Source organism: Mus musculus, chromosome 7 (assembly GCF_000001635.26).
Source record: "Mus musculus strain C57BL/6J chromosome 7, GRCm38.p6 C57BL/6J".
Taxonomy (NCBI): Eukaryota; Metazoa; Chordata; class Mammalia; order Rodentia; family Muridae; genus Mus; species Mus musculus.
In genome coordinates this window covers 30,536,737-30,552,526 of record NC_000073.6, presented here as the reverse complement: position 1 = coordinate 30,552,526, position 15,790 = coordinate 30,536,737, and the positions used below count along the sequence as shown (strand labels likewise).

Sequence of the window (15,790 nt, the reverse complement as noted above, 5' to 3'; positions counted from 1 at the left end):
GACTCTTAGCGCTCTTCAAGCGTCAGCCCGGCCTTTGATCCTTACTATTGGTCTGAAGTCTTGCCAATTACTGCTGCACGCTCCAATCAAACACACGCTCTCCCAGTTCGTCAAGAGAGAACGCCCCTCGGCCGCTTTCCAGTTACTTTTATTTTCTAGTCTATCATTGGTCGCTTTGGAGGCCGCGCTCCTACTCTGCACAGCCAGAAAGGGGCGGGGCTGACGGCGTTGCTTAGCGAGGAGAGTAGGCGCAGGGTTGTTCCGCGAAGAAGCTCCGCTGGCGCTAAGGCTGCGGTAAATGCCGACAAACTGACTGCAGGTGAGGTTGGTCCTCTTTCAGAGACCACAGGAGGCCTGGGAAGGCAACACGGGTTTACGTGAGCCTGAAGTCTCCCGCCCAATCTCAGGAGAACTACAACTCCCAAGATACCACACAGTTTGGGCCCTCCAACATCTCTGAGTGTCTCATGTCTTTTGTTCCCGCAGGGTGGGCCGAAGAAGAGTCGAAAAGAAATTTGAAAATTTAGTTCGTTAGTTTCCAAATTGCCCCAGACATCTAGGGGTGTTGTCTATGAACTTTTTCACTTAGGAGGAGCCCAGTGATTCATGGGGATTGTAGTCTCTACTGCCCCTTTCTCTTTGGGAGTCATGCCACCACCTCCCCCTTCCCTTAACAGGTTTAACCGGAAACATATTGTGTACGGTTTCGTCGTGGCTCTTTGTTAATGTTTTGTTTTTGCCTATTGTTTTCATTCTTTTTTTCATTTGTATGCTTTTAAAAAAAAGATTTATTATTTATTTTAGGTATATGAGTGCTCTCTCTGCATATACTCCCGTGTGCCAGAAGAGGGCATCAGACCACATTACAGATGATTGTGAGCTACCATGTGGTTGCTGGGAATTGAACTCAGGACCTCTGGTAGAGCAGCCAGTGCTCTTAACCACCGAGCCATCTGTCCAGCCCATATGGGTGCTTTTTAAAATGATTTGTATTGTTGTTGTTGTTTAAGACAGGGTTTCCCTGCACAGCCCTGTCTTGGAACTCACTTTGTAGACCAGGCTGGCCTTAAACTCCTGCCTCTTCCTCCTGGGTTCTGGGATTAAAGGCATCCACCACCATTCTTGGCTACATTACTTGGGTTTTTTTTTTTTTTCCTCGTGGAATTAATTGGAGCTTCATGAAATGGGCTTCTTGGAACATGTTTAAAGAGGTAGAAATTAGTTACCTTGATTTGACTGTAACATATTGTATACACGTATTGAAATATCATACTGTGCCGCATAAACTTGTACAATTAGTGTCAGTTAAAAACAAAACAGAACTATGCAACAGACCAGGTTTTTCCTGAATGGGGCTGGAAAAAGGGCTCATTGGTTGGGAGCAGGGGCTGGTCTTCCAGAGGTCCCAGGTTCAGTTCTCAGCATCACATGGCTACTCACATTCATTCCAGGGTCTTCAAGGGCATTGCACATACATAAATGTGCACAGGCACATGCAGGCATAATACTACCCATGCATACAAAATAAAAATAAATAAATCTTTTTTTAATTGCCTGAATAGTGTGAAGAAGTTGCAGTGTCTAGCCTGTTTCCTGATAGTCTGATTCTGTTAGCCTGGAGTGGGAACCCACTCTCACTCATCCTCTGGGGGTGTGCATGGGTACCAACCCACTCTCACACATCCTCTGCAGGACCAGGCACATCCTCTCCCACTGAGGCCAGGCAAGGCAGTCCAGTTAGAGGAACAGGATCCACAGGCAGGCAACAGGTAAAATGTTATTCTTGTTTTGAGACAAGAGTTCTCTATGCAGCCTTTGCGTATGAGTGCACTTGTTTCTGTGTGTGTGTGAGTGTGAGAGAGAGTGTGTGTGTGTGTGTGTGTGTGTGTGTGTGTGCACCCTGTGGAAATCAGACAGGCTCAGGCGTCTGTTCTCATCTTTCACCATGTTGAGCCAGGGTCTTCTCTTTGATGTTCACCTCTGAGGCTCGCTGACTTGAAAAGTTTTAGGGGACTCTCCCGTATCCACCTCCCACCTCTGTATAGAAGTACTCGGATTGCAGATTGTGCTACCACATCTGGCTTTCCATGGATTCTATGGATTTGAACTCAGGTCCCCATGTTCGGGGAGCAAGCATCGTATTCACTGAGCCATCTCCTCAGCCTTTGCTTTGGAACTTTGGATCCTTCTGCCAGAGCCTCTTGAGTGCTGGGACGACAGATGAACATTACACATTTGGCATTAGTCTGTAATTTTTAAAGTCCTAGCACTCAAGAAGTTGAGGCAGGAGGATCACCTCAAGTGCAAGGCTAATCATGGCTACAGAGTAAGACCCTATCTCAAAAATAAAGCTCCTACTAGGCTACCAGAGTTGAGAACTACCAACTACTAGTTTCTAGGTTCTTCTATGTCTCTATCATGGGACTTAGAGCTCATGGGAATTATGGGAGTTGTGATGATTCATGGGGATTGTAGTCCATTTCTGTGGGAAGCCGTTGCAGAGTGGCAGTTGCAGAGTGGTAGTTGGCTACTGCTGGCCACCACACATACACAGGCAGTGAAGGTTCTTTTGCCCAGATGAGAGACAAGTTAACCAATCAGATGTGAGACACGCCTCTCCTAGGCCTATATAAGCAGCACCAGTTCTGGGCTCGGGGTCTTTTCGCCTCTACAGTCAAGCTCTCCCAATAAACGTGTGCAGAAGGATCCTGTTGCAGCGTCGTTCTTCCTGGCCAGTCGAGCATGCGCAAGACATTTCTTCCAGTAATCTATAGGAATTGTCAGCTTCTGTCCTCCTCTTACTATGCTCTGCTTCTTTCATAGCCTGTTAGTTTTCACCTCCCAAGACAACCCCTTTGGAAATGTTCCCCAAGGTGGACAACCCTTTGGGCCATCAAGAAACCAGAACTGGAGCCACAAGGTGAGGACACTTTTTTTGTTTGTTTGTTTTGTTTGTTTGTTTTTTCGAGACAGGGTTTCTCTGTGTAGCCCTGGCGTGAGGACACTTTTTAGGTAAAGTTCTGTGCCTCAGACTGGTAGCTGTCAGTGACCACTAGAGGGAAGGAAGGCATGCAGTGAGAGATTAAGAGAAACCCCTTACCCCAGTGCTGGTGGTCTACGCATTTCTAGCTCTCTAGCACCTGGATCCCTGACCACAGCCCCACTTAGGTAGTTAACTGAACCTCCCGATGGTAACAGTGTGGGATGTTTCCTCTTTCTGACACCCTCTATGTGTGTTCATTCCCCTATGAGGTCACCTTTCTGATCTGATCTTTACTTCTTATGTTTTCTCCCTATTTAAATCCCGGGTCCATCCAGGTCTCAAAGGCCACAAGCTCCCAAGGCCACAGCAGCCAGTTCCGATGAGCTGTCTGAGGAGTCCTGGCCATCTAGTTCATGGACCCCTTCCCCAGCCAGTACCACTGAGGGACAAAGTACCTCTCCACCCTGCAACTTAATTGACAACGAGGACTCAATAGTAGCCAAGTGAGTACCAGAATTCCTGGGGGGCGGGGGAAGAGAGGAAGAAGGCATCCCATAATAACTATCAGAGACAGAGCTGTTTATGCAGTACTTTTTTAGGACCAGGCATTTCATCTGTAGTATTGAGGGCTGTAGAGCCTGGGTTCAAATCCTGCTTGTTAACTTACTCCCTATATTGCTTTGGTCTCAGTTTCCTTCAACTGGGAATATTAATCACACACAAACATTGGAGTTGTTTTGAAATCTCAGTTCCTCCATACAGTGAACTATAAGAGCACCTGTTGCCAGGTGGTGGTGGTGGTGCATGTCTTTAATCCTAGCACTTAGGAGGCTGAGGCAGGAGGATGTCTGAGTTTGAGGACAGCCTGATTTACAGAGTGAGTTCCAGGACAGCCAGGACCACACAAAGAAACCCTGTCTCAAAAAACCAACCAATCAATCAAACAAACAAACTAAGACCAAAACCCACTCATTTTAGAGTAAGTACTTGAATTTGAAAGATAGAGAAATAAAAGATTCTGTAACAAAGGTCCTAAGATAATTATGGCCTAACCAAGATAACATTTATTTCTGTTTCACTGTTACAAAAGAAACCAGAGCTGACCCAGCAGCCCCAGTGTAAGGTGTTAGGATCCTAGGTTCTGTCTGTCTTATTGTTGTCCTATGTCTAGGCTGTTGTCCTTTCCCTCATGGGCCAAAAATGGTTCTCAGTGACACTACTCTTCCAGAATCATTCTTCCTTATTCTTTGTTGGTCAAGAATCATTTGGGCTGGCAATGTAGTTCAGCTGTTAGAGTGCCTGTCTGGCATACACAGTGCCTTGGCTTGATCCCCAAAGCCACATAAAAGCAGGCATAGTGATGTCTGCCTGTAGTCTCAGCATTGAGAAGGCGGAAGAAGGAGGATCAGAAGTTCAAGGGCACTTTCAGCTACATAGTGAATTCAAGACCAGCCTAAGCTAAATGATCCCTTGTGGAAAACACACAAATAAAAAACCAGGGTCCAGCAAGATGGCTCAGTGGGTCAAAGCCCTTGCCACAAAAGCCTGGCAACCTCCTTTTGATCCCTAGACCTCCACGTGAGCACGGACAGGGAGAACTAACTCCACAAAGTTGTCTTCTGTCTGCACACACAGGCTGTGATGCGTGTGCTATCCCTGTACACAGCAAGTATGCAGTGCGCAGAAACACACATACAACCATAATAAATAATTTTTAAAAATCTAATTGTGGCGTAGCAGTGGTGGCTCATGAAAAGGCAGGCGGATCTCTGAGTTCAAAGCCAGCCTGATCTATAGAGCAAGTTCCAGGACAGCCAGGGCTACACACAGAAACCCTATCTTGAAAATAAATCTAATTATGTATTCACAAGTTATATGACAAATGTAGTCCATAGCACCAACATAGTGGTTTATAAGTCTATAACTTTAGTTTTCGGGGATCAGACACCTTCTTCTGGTCTATGTGGGCAACCTGTATGCATATGTAGATATGTGGTGCATACACATATATACAGGCACACACATAAACAGATCTCTAAAAAAAAAAAAATAGTTATGTACCTGGCTAAAAATTTGTGACCAGGCAGTATAGCATTTAACTGATATACTGGTATACGCAAGGAGGCACTGAGTTCAAGTTTCATCATTTCCAAACATGAATAAATAATTTTTATTTATTTTTTTTTTTGTTGTTTTTTTGAGACAGGGTTTCTCTGTGTAGCCTTGGCTGTCCTGGAACTAACTCTGTAGACCAGGCTGACCTGGTCAGAAATCCGCCTGCCTCTGCCTCCCAAGTGCTGGGATTAAAGGCGTGCAGCACCACTGCCCGGTTAAATAATTTTTTAAAAAGAAAGACAGACAGACCTAAGATTGGCATGGTGGCATACACCTGCAGCTGCAGCTCTTAGAAGGTGGAAGTAAGAGGATGAGGACTTCAGGGCAGTCCTTAGCTGCAGAGCTGGAGGTTAGCCTGGGCTACATGAGGAGCCCCTCAAAATTTTTAAGATACTAAAACAAAAAATTAAAATCGGGCTGACTATGGATAAAGGTGCTTGCCACCAAAGCCTGCCAACCTAAGGTGGCTCCGATCCTTGGGAACCACCTCCATGTGTGTCCGGTAGTATGCCTGCTCAAGTGTGCACCCATGCCTGTATGCATGTGTATGTATATACATGCGTACACACTTGCAGAATGAAGTGTGAAAAAATTAAAATTACTATATAAGAAAGAAACGGATTTTTGAGGCCAGTTATATGCTTTTGGTAGATGTGAAAAAAGCAATTTTTTATTTTTATTTTTGCTTTGTTTATTTTTTTCAGACAGGGTTTCTCTGTGTGCCTCTCGCTATTGTGGAACTAACTGTAGACAAGGCTGTCCTCTAACTCAGAGATCTGCCTGCCTCCCCACCCACCCCTATCAACTACAAGGGCAGGGATTAAAGGTGTGTGCCACCACCATCCACCAAAAGGAGTTCGTTTTGTCTGGGCTTCTGAGCATACCTTTGCATGGTGCTTGATAAACTGAAGAGCGATGTGCCTACTGCTGTTGTGATGGTTACTGTTATTACTACGTGGCTCCCTTATTCCCTCTGTCGTCTCATGCACTGATGCTCACAGGTACATAAACAGGTTCCGCCAAGCTCAGCCCACGAGCAGAGAGGACCGCCAGCCTGCAGGCCCGACCTCAGCTGACTTTTGGTGGCTACAGCCTACAGCAGACTCGAGTGGTCACCTTGCAGCAGGTATACCTAAATCTGTCCTGCAGAGCCCGGCCACCACTCTTCCTGGTCCCGGTCATTTAACGGAGGTTTCCCAGCAGGAGCTGGTGAACCTACAGGAAGATCTGCTGTGACAGGTCCATCTCCCACTGGTGTGTCCAGTACATCTCTGGCTTCTGCGCCTCTTCAGAAAGTAAAGCAGGTGACAGTGTTCTCTTCTCCCTCTCTCATGTGCCTGAGACAGAAGCAGAGATACTGACTAACTTAGAGCATCATAAACAAAAAAGGGTTTGTAGACCTAGAGGTATGGCTCATTTGGGAAGGTGCTTGCCTAGCAGGTACAAAGCCCTGATTTGATCTCTGGGCACCACATAAAGTAGGCATGGTGGCACATAGCTGTAACCTCAACACCCAGGAGGTAAAGACAGGAAGAGCAGAAGTTTAAGGTCATCCCAGTTGGAGGCTGCCCCAGGCTGTAGACTATCCTTTCTCAAAAGAATTAATAATAGAATAAAAATTTAACAATAGGATTTGCTAGTTAAATACAATTTTGAACCTTTTTTTTAAAAAATAGATTTATTTAATGTATGAGTGTTCTATCTGCATGTACACCTGCATGCCAGAGACGGTACCAGATCCCATTACAGATGGTTGTGAGGCAGCATGTGGTTGCTGGGAATTGAACTCAGGACCTCTGAAAGAGCTGCCAGTGCTCTTAACTGCTGAGCCATCTCTCCAGCCCCACAACTTTGAACTCTTTAAAAAAGTAGATTCTCACCCATGTTAATATGACCAAGACACTAGGTAGGAAGAAGGGAAGAAAGGTTTATTCTAAGCCCAGTTTCAGAGGCTGCCAGTGCAGGAGTGTGGAGTGGGGGTGTTCATGTTTTAGCAGACCAGGAGGCAGAGAGTGCAGGTTGGAATCGTGTGTGGGCATACCTTCAAGAGCCTGTACCTAGTGGCCTGCAAGGCCCTACTTCTTTTTTTTTTTTTTTAAGATTTATTTGTTTATTTATTTATTTATTTATGAACTTTTAAAGATTTATTTGTTTATTTATTTATTTATTTATTTACTTATTATATGTAAGTACACTGTAGCTGTCTTCAGATACACCAGAAGAGGGCATCAGATCTCATTACGGGTGGTTGTGAGCCACCATGTGGTTGCTGGGATTTGAACTTCGGATTTTCAGAAGAGCAGTCGGGTGCTCTTACCCACTGAGCCATCTCACCAGCCCTAAGGCCCTACTTCTTAAAGAGTCCATAGCCTTCAAATTGGTACCATAAACTGTGACCTTAGCATTCCAAACATGAGCCAGATCCTTATGTTTGGACAGTGCTGGGGGGAAACCTAACTCTTGGTTCTGAATCCCTGACCTAAGCCTTCACAGACTTTCTCCGTACAGTAACCAAGATGGCCCCAGTGGCTCGAGATGCCTGTGGTACTCAGATATAACACTGGAAAGTAAGACTGAAGGACTAACTGCCTTCCTTCTTCCCTCCCTTGTCTTTCTTCTTGTTTTTTAATGAAAAATTTTATGTGAATGGGTGTTTTGCCCGCATGTATGTCTGTGTACCACTTGTGGGCCTGGTGCTCATGGAAGCCAGAAGAGGGTGTCAGATTCCTGGAACTGCAGTTACAGACAGTTGTGAACTTCCACCTGGGTGCTGGGAGTTGAATCTAGATCCATCGGAAGAACAGCCAGTTACCTTAATGGCTGAGCCGTCTCTCCAGCCCCCACATCTCTGTCTTTTATTCAGTCACCCTTGAGTCAGTCTCTGAACTATTTGATAGAATGTTTTGATTAGGCAGAGTCTGGTCAGGAAGATAAGCTTCATCTTCCTTTTTTACATTTTAAATGTGGTGCATGTCTGTGTATAAGTCTGTCTGCCTGTCTTTGTGTGTGTGTATGTGTGTGTGTGTGTGTATGTGTGTGTGTGTGTGTGTGTGTGTGTGTGTGTGTATGTGTGTGTCTGTGTATGTGTGTGTGTGTCTGTGTGTGTATGTGTGTATGTGTGTGTGTGTCTGTGTGTGTATGTGTGTCTGTGTGTGTGTCTGTGTATGTGTGTGTGTGTCTGTGTGTATGTGTATGTGTGTGTGTGTGTGTATGTGTGTCTGTGTGTATGTGTGTCTGTGTGTGTGTCTGTGTATGTGTGTGTGTGTCTGTGTGTATGTGTGTGTGTGTGTGTGTGTGTGTGTGTGTGTGTGTGAGAGAGAGAGAGAGAGAAGTCAGTCTAGGAGCTGATTCTCTTCTGTTACTTCGGTGTAGGTTCTAGGGATCATAGGCCTATACGGAAAGTACTTCCCCCACTAAGCCTTTAATACTGGGGTAGCCAAGGTGGTAGGATGGAGAGTTCAAGGCCAGCCTGGGGTCAAAAGACAGAAACCCCAAAAGTCAAAGCAGGAAAGAGAGCCTCTCTTCCCCCAAGGTAGAGAAGTAGATTGTAAGCTTCAAGCAGCAGGTGGAATATCGGCCCCCAGGCCTTCTGCAGAGAGCCTCTTTCTCAGCGACCTTTGGCATAGGGGCTAGCTTCTGGTCCCTCTCTCTGCAGAGTCTGAACTCATGGAACTCGTCTCTGCTGGACTTGGAGACCCTAAGCCTACAAAGCCGAGCTGCCAGGCTGCTCAAGCGCAGGTGATGCCCTCCCCCTGGTCCCCCTTCCCAGCTGTACCCAGTCCCTGCTCTCCTCACGGCTGCCTTCCCCCCACAGCAAGGCCTCCCTCAACGATGCCAGCAGCTCCTCCTTCCCCATCAGCTCCGATGGCCTCTCTCCCAGCTCTGTGACCTTCAATCCGGACTCCAACAAGAGTTCTAATCCCAAAGAACCTGTGCTGGGAGGTAAGGGCTGATGGTAGCCAGGTTCAGATCTCATCTTATCAGTTACTAGCTGCGTGACTTGGGCCTCTCCCGGCCTTGTTTCTCTAACTGGGAACCAGGAATTAATAACTGGATCCCTCACTCACATTATACTTTATTGATTTGAGTTTTACTTCTTTGAACCAGGGTCTTGCTATGCCTCTCAAGCTGGCTGGGAACCCATGTGTAGTTCCCGCTGGCCGTGAGTTCTCAGCACTCCTGCCTCAGCCTCCCTAGCACTGGGATTACAGGAGCACATCTCTACACAATGGTTTTTGTTTTGTTGTGTTTTGTTTTTTCTTTTGCTTTGTGTATATCACAATGAACTACATGGAACTTTTTTGCAGGTCAAAAATAGTTGAGTGTCTGGCAATTTTATATGGCTTAGCTGCCGCAGACCCTCTGGGTCCCTTGTCTGCTTGGAATGAGTCTCTGGGGCAGGTGGGCAAGGAGTCGGCGGGTGACAGACAGACCAACACGCGAGATTGTGTAGAATCTAAATGTATTGTCACAAAGTGAGCACCAGTCTTATATAGTACAGAAAATAAAAGGGGTAGGAAGTCACAGCAGGCAAAGTACATTCAAGTTGCCTGACACAAAACAAAGGAACGACTTCAAAAGGATTTACAGGAACCAGGTAAATGTTTACAGTAAAGATAAAGCAGTCCTGCCTAGGGTCAGCTAATGACAGGTAAGGATTTCACACCCTAGTCACAACAATTATTGTTGCTCCTTTGAGCCTTGTGAAGGCTAGCTAGCACCAGGGGGTTCTGCTCTTAGCAGAATGCCCCCCTATTTCCTAGGCCTTGCTAAATTCTTATATGAGTGTAACTTTTAAGTATCTGGAGAATCTCCATTTGTCAGAAAAATTCACCAACTTACTTCTAAGATGCAATGCAGCCTGGACTGAAGATTTCTATCTCAGTGGGATTCCCTGGCTCTATTATGGTATTCCCTTGTTTGGGTGAGATTTGCTACTGTTCTTAGTAAACACTCTGCAGACCAGCTCTGAGCTACTGGCTCCATCTTTTGTAATGCTTAATTAGTTACTGAATAGATAACTTCCTTACTGCATTCTTACAGTTCCAAGCTCTGGAACATTGGAACAGTGGTGGGAGACTTAACTATATCAGAATTTAATCTTAAAAAGCACTTATAATAAAATAATACTAAAAGAGAGCACGTGGATCCATACACCAGACTAACGCAGGGATAGGGTATGAGTATACAGGTTAATGAGAACGCCAAAGCTCCAGGAGGTGAGTTTCCGTGAAACTCTTTGCCTCATGAGTGGCTTCTAGGCTTCTCAGCCTGTCAAGCAGACTTCACTGAAGGGCATGGCACTTAGCTAAGTCTCAGTGTGTTCCAGCCTTTTGCCTTGTCCCAAACCCATATCTACACTGCATATAAATATGTCTATAGTGCACATAAACACCTCCGTAGTGCATTCATCAATGCAACTTGGCTACTGAACTGTTGAAGGCCGAAAACTTGAGAGATGAAGTTTTCAGCAGGCAGCCCCAGTAGGAAGATCAGGGCCAGCCTCAGCTACACCCTGATTTTGGGGCCAGCATTGGCTCTGTGAGACTACCTCATGAGCCAGAGGGAAGCAAGTCTGAGACTGCATGCCTTTTTTGGCAGGGGTGGGGGTGATATTGAGACAAGGTTTCTCTGCATAGAACTGGATGTCCTGGAATTTGATCTGTAAATCAGTCTGGCTTTGAACTCAGACCCACCTGCCTCTGCCTCCCAAGTGCTGGGATTAAGACGAGAACACACCTCTTTAATCTGAGCATGTGGAAGGCAGAGACAGCAGATCTGTGAGTTGCAGGAGAGCCGGCACACAGTGAGTCTCAGGCCAGCCAGGGTTGCATAGTGAGACAAGGCAAGATCTAGAGATGGAGCAGTGCAGTACAGGTGGCCGAGGCTGGCCAAGGAGGCCTGGAGAGGAGACTTCTGAGCACTGGAGGGAACATTGTTTTCTGGATGTTAATAGGGTCTTGTGGCTGCTCTCTGCTCCTGGACCAGAGCTGGACCAACAGAGGGCAGGCAAGTGATCAAATTTGAAAGAATCACAGAGGAAGAGAAGAAAAAACAAATAAGGAAAAATGCAAATAGAACTACACTACTGGGTGTAGTGAACTTGCCTATAAACCCAGGTTGAGTCAGAAGGATTGCCAATTTGAACCAGGCCCAGGCTTCAGATTAAAACTGTAAGAGAGCTAGAAGCCCCAACCCAGCTTCCCACTTCAAAACAGATCTGGGTGGTGTCTGGGCATCGGCCTGTCTGCACAACCCTCCCGCACAGTGGCCTGCCGGCGTCACCTCGTGCTCTCTCCTTAGCCCTTTTCTCTCTACTCCCTCCACCGCAGCCCCGGGGCCATCCCAGGCCATCCCTGCACCCCGCCCAGCCTCGTCCCAGGCAACACTTAAGCCTGAGGATGACATTTTATACCAATGGCGGCAGCGGAGGAAGCTTGAACAGTCTCTCCAGGGCGCAGGTGATGGAACCTGGGTGTTGCCTCGGATGCCGGCCCTCACCACGCAGGTGAGTTGGAAGAGTGAGCCTGACGGTAATAAGGGTCACTCCCAGTGACACAGAACCATTCACCTCTTCCTTTCTGCTTACAGACTCCTCCTGTCTCTGCCGTGAATCTTGGTTCCCAGGACACCCAGCCTAACTGCACTGCACCATGTGGCAGTGTGGCCCAGCCTCCTCCCTCACAGGCCTTCTATATGGAGAGGCCACCTCTTTCAGGGCCCTCTCCACACATCTGGGCCCCCGGAACCCACGGGGTTCTCTGGGCCCCACAGGCCAATCCTTGGGTATCTTTTGGGATGCTTCCTACCACACTGCTAACCTCCACCCTTGCTCCCTTGGCTTCCTTTCCTGTACCACCTACCTCTACTTCAACTACCCCAGCTCCCACCCCCACTCCCCAGGTCTGCATCCCAGGGCCCCCAACCTCCGCTCCACCCCCCTGCGCTTCCACCCCCGCTTCCACCCTCCCACTACCTGACACCCCCCAGGGACCAGCCATCCCTGAGCTGAGTAGCTCTATCCAGCCCAAGAAGGTGGGCCCCAAGCCAAGGAGGGTGAGCACTTCGTCTCACCAGAAGACTACGGTGCCAGACACTACAGCTTTTGAGGGTCCCTGTTCACAGCTCAGGGGGGCCCTGAGCCAGGTAGTGACAGCTCGGCTGTTCCCGGACAGCCCGGAGGATACGCCTCCATCTGAGGCAGATTTCCGGAAAGTCCAGGCCATCCCTTCTCAAGCCAAAGTTCTGCGACCTCCACCTGAGTCTCGGCGTGGGTCCAAGACAGAGTCCCGCAAAAGTCAAGTCACCCTCCCAGCTGACGCTGGGGATCCACAGCCGGCTACAGCTCCAAAGGCATCCACTCTGTTAGAGGTCCAACCACGTGAATTCAAGATGTCTGCACCCAGGATGGGAGCAGGTGACCCCTTGACCATTGTCCCCCCTGCCTCAAGCCACGCCCCTTCCGAGGACTTGCTATCCCAGGCCACCAAACTTCTACAGGCTGCGGAAGGTGAGGGGGATTCCTGGGCCCTTGGGTATCTTGATGGTGGACCCAAACCCTGTATCTGCCTTCTGGAGCTCAGTCTTTTATTCCCCAGACTCGGACGGCAGCGAGTTTCAGGAAGATCCTGTGTTGCAGCTGCTAAGGGCTCAGAGGGCAGAGCTCCGGCAGCAGAAAAGGTGACTCTTCATCACCAGGAGTCACAATACTGGACCCCTGAGTCCTGTGACATCCCTATTTGGTGCCTGTCTCTTCCAAGTCCCTTTCCTGAACCCCTCACCCGCTGTTGCAGGTTCTTATTGTGAGCGCATGCTTCAGCCTCTACCTCTCCCCACTTTTCTCCAGGAAGGTGGATGCCCAGTTATCTCTCCTCTTGGACCACACTAAAGACCCGGGATCTTCGTCTCCTCTAGCCAGGTCACCTTCCAGGTCCTCAAGAATGCGGTTGAGGAGGGAAGGAACCTCCCTTGAGTCCAGACGACTTTGAATTAGAAAAATTCTGGTTTTTCCTGGGCTGAGGAGATAGCTCAGTGGGCAAAGAACTTGCAAGTGTGGAGGCTCGAGTTTGGATCTCCTGAACCTGCATAGAGGTAGCGGACAGGCCAGCTGGCCCATGGAGATGGACGGGGCTCAATCCAGGTAGAAGGCAAAGACGAATCTCTGAAATTCTCTGACTTCCACACACGAGCTGTGGGGCACATACACACTACACCACACACAACACCACACACACACACACACACACACACACACACACACACACACAGAGTAAAAATAAAGTTGTCCCCAATTAACATTTTTCCAGTTTACTGTTCATCTCTAAGAAATGGATTGTTGAGCCGGGCATGGTGGCGCACGCCTTTAATCCCAGCACTCGAGAAGCAGAGGCAGGCGGATTTCTGAGTTCGAGGTCAGCCTGGTCTACAAAGTGAGTTCCAGGACAGCCAGGGCTATACAGAGAAACCCTGTCTCGAAAAACCAAAAAAAAAAAAAAAAAAAGAAATGGATTGTTGTAGAAAGGCTAATTGTGCTAATAAGGAAATGTGTCTCTCTCCCTCTCTCTCTGTGGGTGAGCACATGGCTCTAGATAATGTGGGCATCTGACTACCTGACTCATGGAACTCAGAAGTGGATTTTTATATCTCGGATGGAGACAAAGGCCCTGTTATCTGGTCCTAAGAAACATCAGTGTTGGACAATAGTACATCTCCATCCGTGCTAGCATCTTTCCCTCCCTGGTCGCCATCTCCATCCACGGGCCTAAGAGATGCCTCAATTCCCACAGGTGCTCAAATTCCTGGTGTTTCCCCACGTTTGTTCCCCCTCTTTCACATTCTTCAACTGTGTTCTCTCTACTCAGGACCAACATCTTCTGTCATCCTGACTCTTCTCTTTCCCACACACAGTCACCTGCTAGATGCTGACTCTGTCTATCAGAACCCAACTCCTTCCCACTGCCCTCAGCTCAGTCTAGGCTACCTCCTATCTATACAGCTGAAAGCTTGTCATTACTATAAACACATCTGCTCACTCTTTGATGCACTTGCCACCCAGGGGGACATCCTATTGCTTCTCTTTGAAACTGAGCCTTTCAACAAATTAAATGCAACTGAAGGCCTGCAGCTTCTGTCAGGAAAGTGGGTTCTGTTCTGTTCTTTTTCTTCTACTTTCTGTGACTCGGATGCTTTTCAGAGTCTGCTATAAAATCTGATTACTAGACACAGTGGCACACACCTGTAATCCTAGGAGTCTGAGAACAGAGGATCTCGACTCTGAGGTCACTCTCACAGAGAGTCCCTGTGTCGGGAAAAAAAAAAGTCATTATATTAGGGATGGGACACACAAGCATGCATCTACTGAGCTCAGTGAGATTTGTTTCGTTCTCTGTGGTGGTTTAGTTACTTTTAAATTGCTGTTATAAGACAGTGTGACCAAGGGAATGTAAAAAGGAAGTGTTTATTTGAGGCTTAAGAGTTTCAGAGAGTCAATGACCGTCAGGGCAGGGCACATGGCACTGGAGTGGCACCGAGAGCTCACATCTTGAGACTCAACCAGGAGGCAGAGACAGAGACACTGGGAATGGGAGTCTTGTGAAACCTCAAAGCTAACTGCAGTGACACACCTCCTCCAACAAGGCCAAACAGTGGTCTCCCAACTAGAGACCAAGTATCCAAACGTCTGAGCCTATGAAGGCCATCCTCATCAAAATCCCTGCGGTGGTTTCCCTCAAGGGAAAAAGTGAATTCTAGCTAAGGAGATACATGTGAGCAAGGCATGGTCACACACACCTTTAATCTCTGTGACCTGGTCTATGTAGAGAAATCCAGGCCAGCCAAGGATGCATAGTGAAACTCTGTCTCAGAAAAAAAAATATAGAAATATAGAAATATAGAAATATTAGGTACAGTGCCGGGCATGGTGGTGCATGCCTTTAATCCCAGCACTCGGGAGGCAGAGGCAGGCGGATATCTGAGTTCGAGACCAGCCTGGTCTACAAAGTGAATTCCGGGATAGCCAGGGCTATACAGAGAAACCCTGTCTCGAATCCCCCCCCCCAAAAAAAAGAAATATTAGGTACAAATTTTGACTTTTACAAAAGGAAATGAGAAGCTGGGTGGTAGTGGCACACGCCTTTAATCCCAGCACTTGGGAGGCAGAGACAGGCGGATTTCTGAGTTCAAGGCCAGCCTAGTCTACAGAGTGAGTTCCAGGACAGCCAGGGCTACACAGAGAAACCCTGTCTCGAAAAACCATTAAAAAAAAAAAAGGAAGTGAGGAAAATTCCAGGATAGTATGGATGCAATGGTTTGTCTTTTGAAATAGGATCATTTAAGATCTAGGCTCCAACTCACTATGTAACCTAAGCCTGGCTTTGGACTGAGTCTCCTACCTTCACATCCTCAAGTGCTGGGATTACAGATGTGGGCCACCACACCCACCCAGCCTAATCTGTTTTGAAACATTCCCAAAGATGAGTTGGATGGGTGAGTAAAGCAATAAGTAGATGTAAGACAAAATGAATATAGTAAAATGTTTTAATGATAAGAGCTAGCTGGTGGATGTGTGGGTGTCAACTTTCCCTATCTTAGAACTTTTCATAAATAAAATGATGGCAACTATATATGATGAGGGTTAGGTTGAGGGTTTTTGTGTGTGTGTGTGTGTGTGTTTGGTTTGGTTTTTTAAGACAG

The 15,790-nt window shown here is 47.4% G+C and overlaps 1 protein-coding gene across 9 annotated transcripts; it reads left to right on the top strand.

Moving 5' to 3' along the window:
* Nucleotides 1-133: 133 nt before the first annotated feature.
* Proser3 (proline and serine rich 3) lies at nucleotides 134-13,398 on the top strand. Of its 9 annotated transcripts, none has more exons than XM_006540124.4 (12): nucleotides 206-319; nucleotides 1,693-1,769; nucleotides 2,824-2,920; nucleotides 3,319-3,486; nucleotides 6,100-6,224; nucleotides 6,299-6,402; nucleotides 8,754-8,836; nucleotides 8,913-9,040; nucleotides 11,431-11,606; nucleotides 11,690-12,608; nucleotides 12,697-12,778; nucleotides 12,949-13,398. In XM_006540124.4, exons 3-12 carry the CDS (start codon nucleotides 2,862-2,864, stop codon nucleotides 13,010-13,012), a joined length of 1,908 nt encoding a protein of 635 aa, XP_006540187.1. In that variant the 5' UTR covers nucleotides 206-319; nucleotides 1,693-1,769; nucleotides 2,824-2,861; the 3' UTR covers nucleotides 13,013-13,398. The 9 variants fall into 9 exon arrangements, with proteins under 9 accessions (XP_030098558.1, XP_030098559.1, XP_006540187.1 ...); XM_011250608.3 differs by having other exon boundaries at nucleotides 12,945-13,398; NM_001382459.1 differs by having other exon boundaries at nucleotides 222-319; nucleotides 6,302-6,402; nucleotides 12,945-13,393.
* Nucleotides 13,399-15,790: the final 2,392 nt, after the last annotated feature.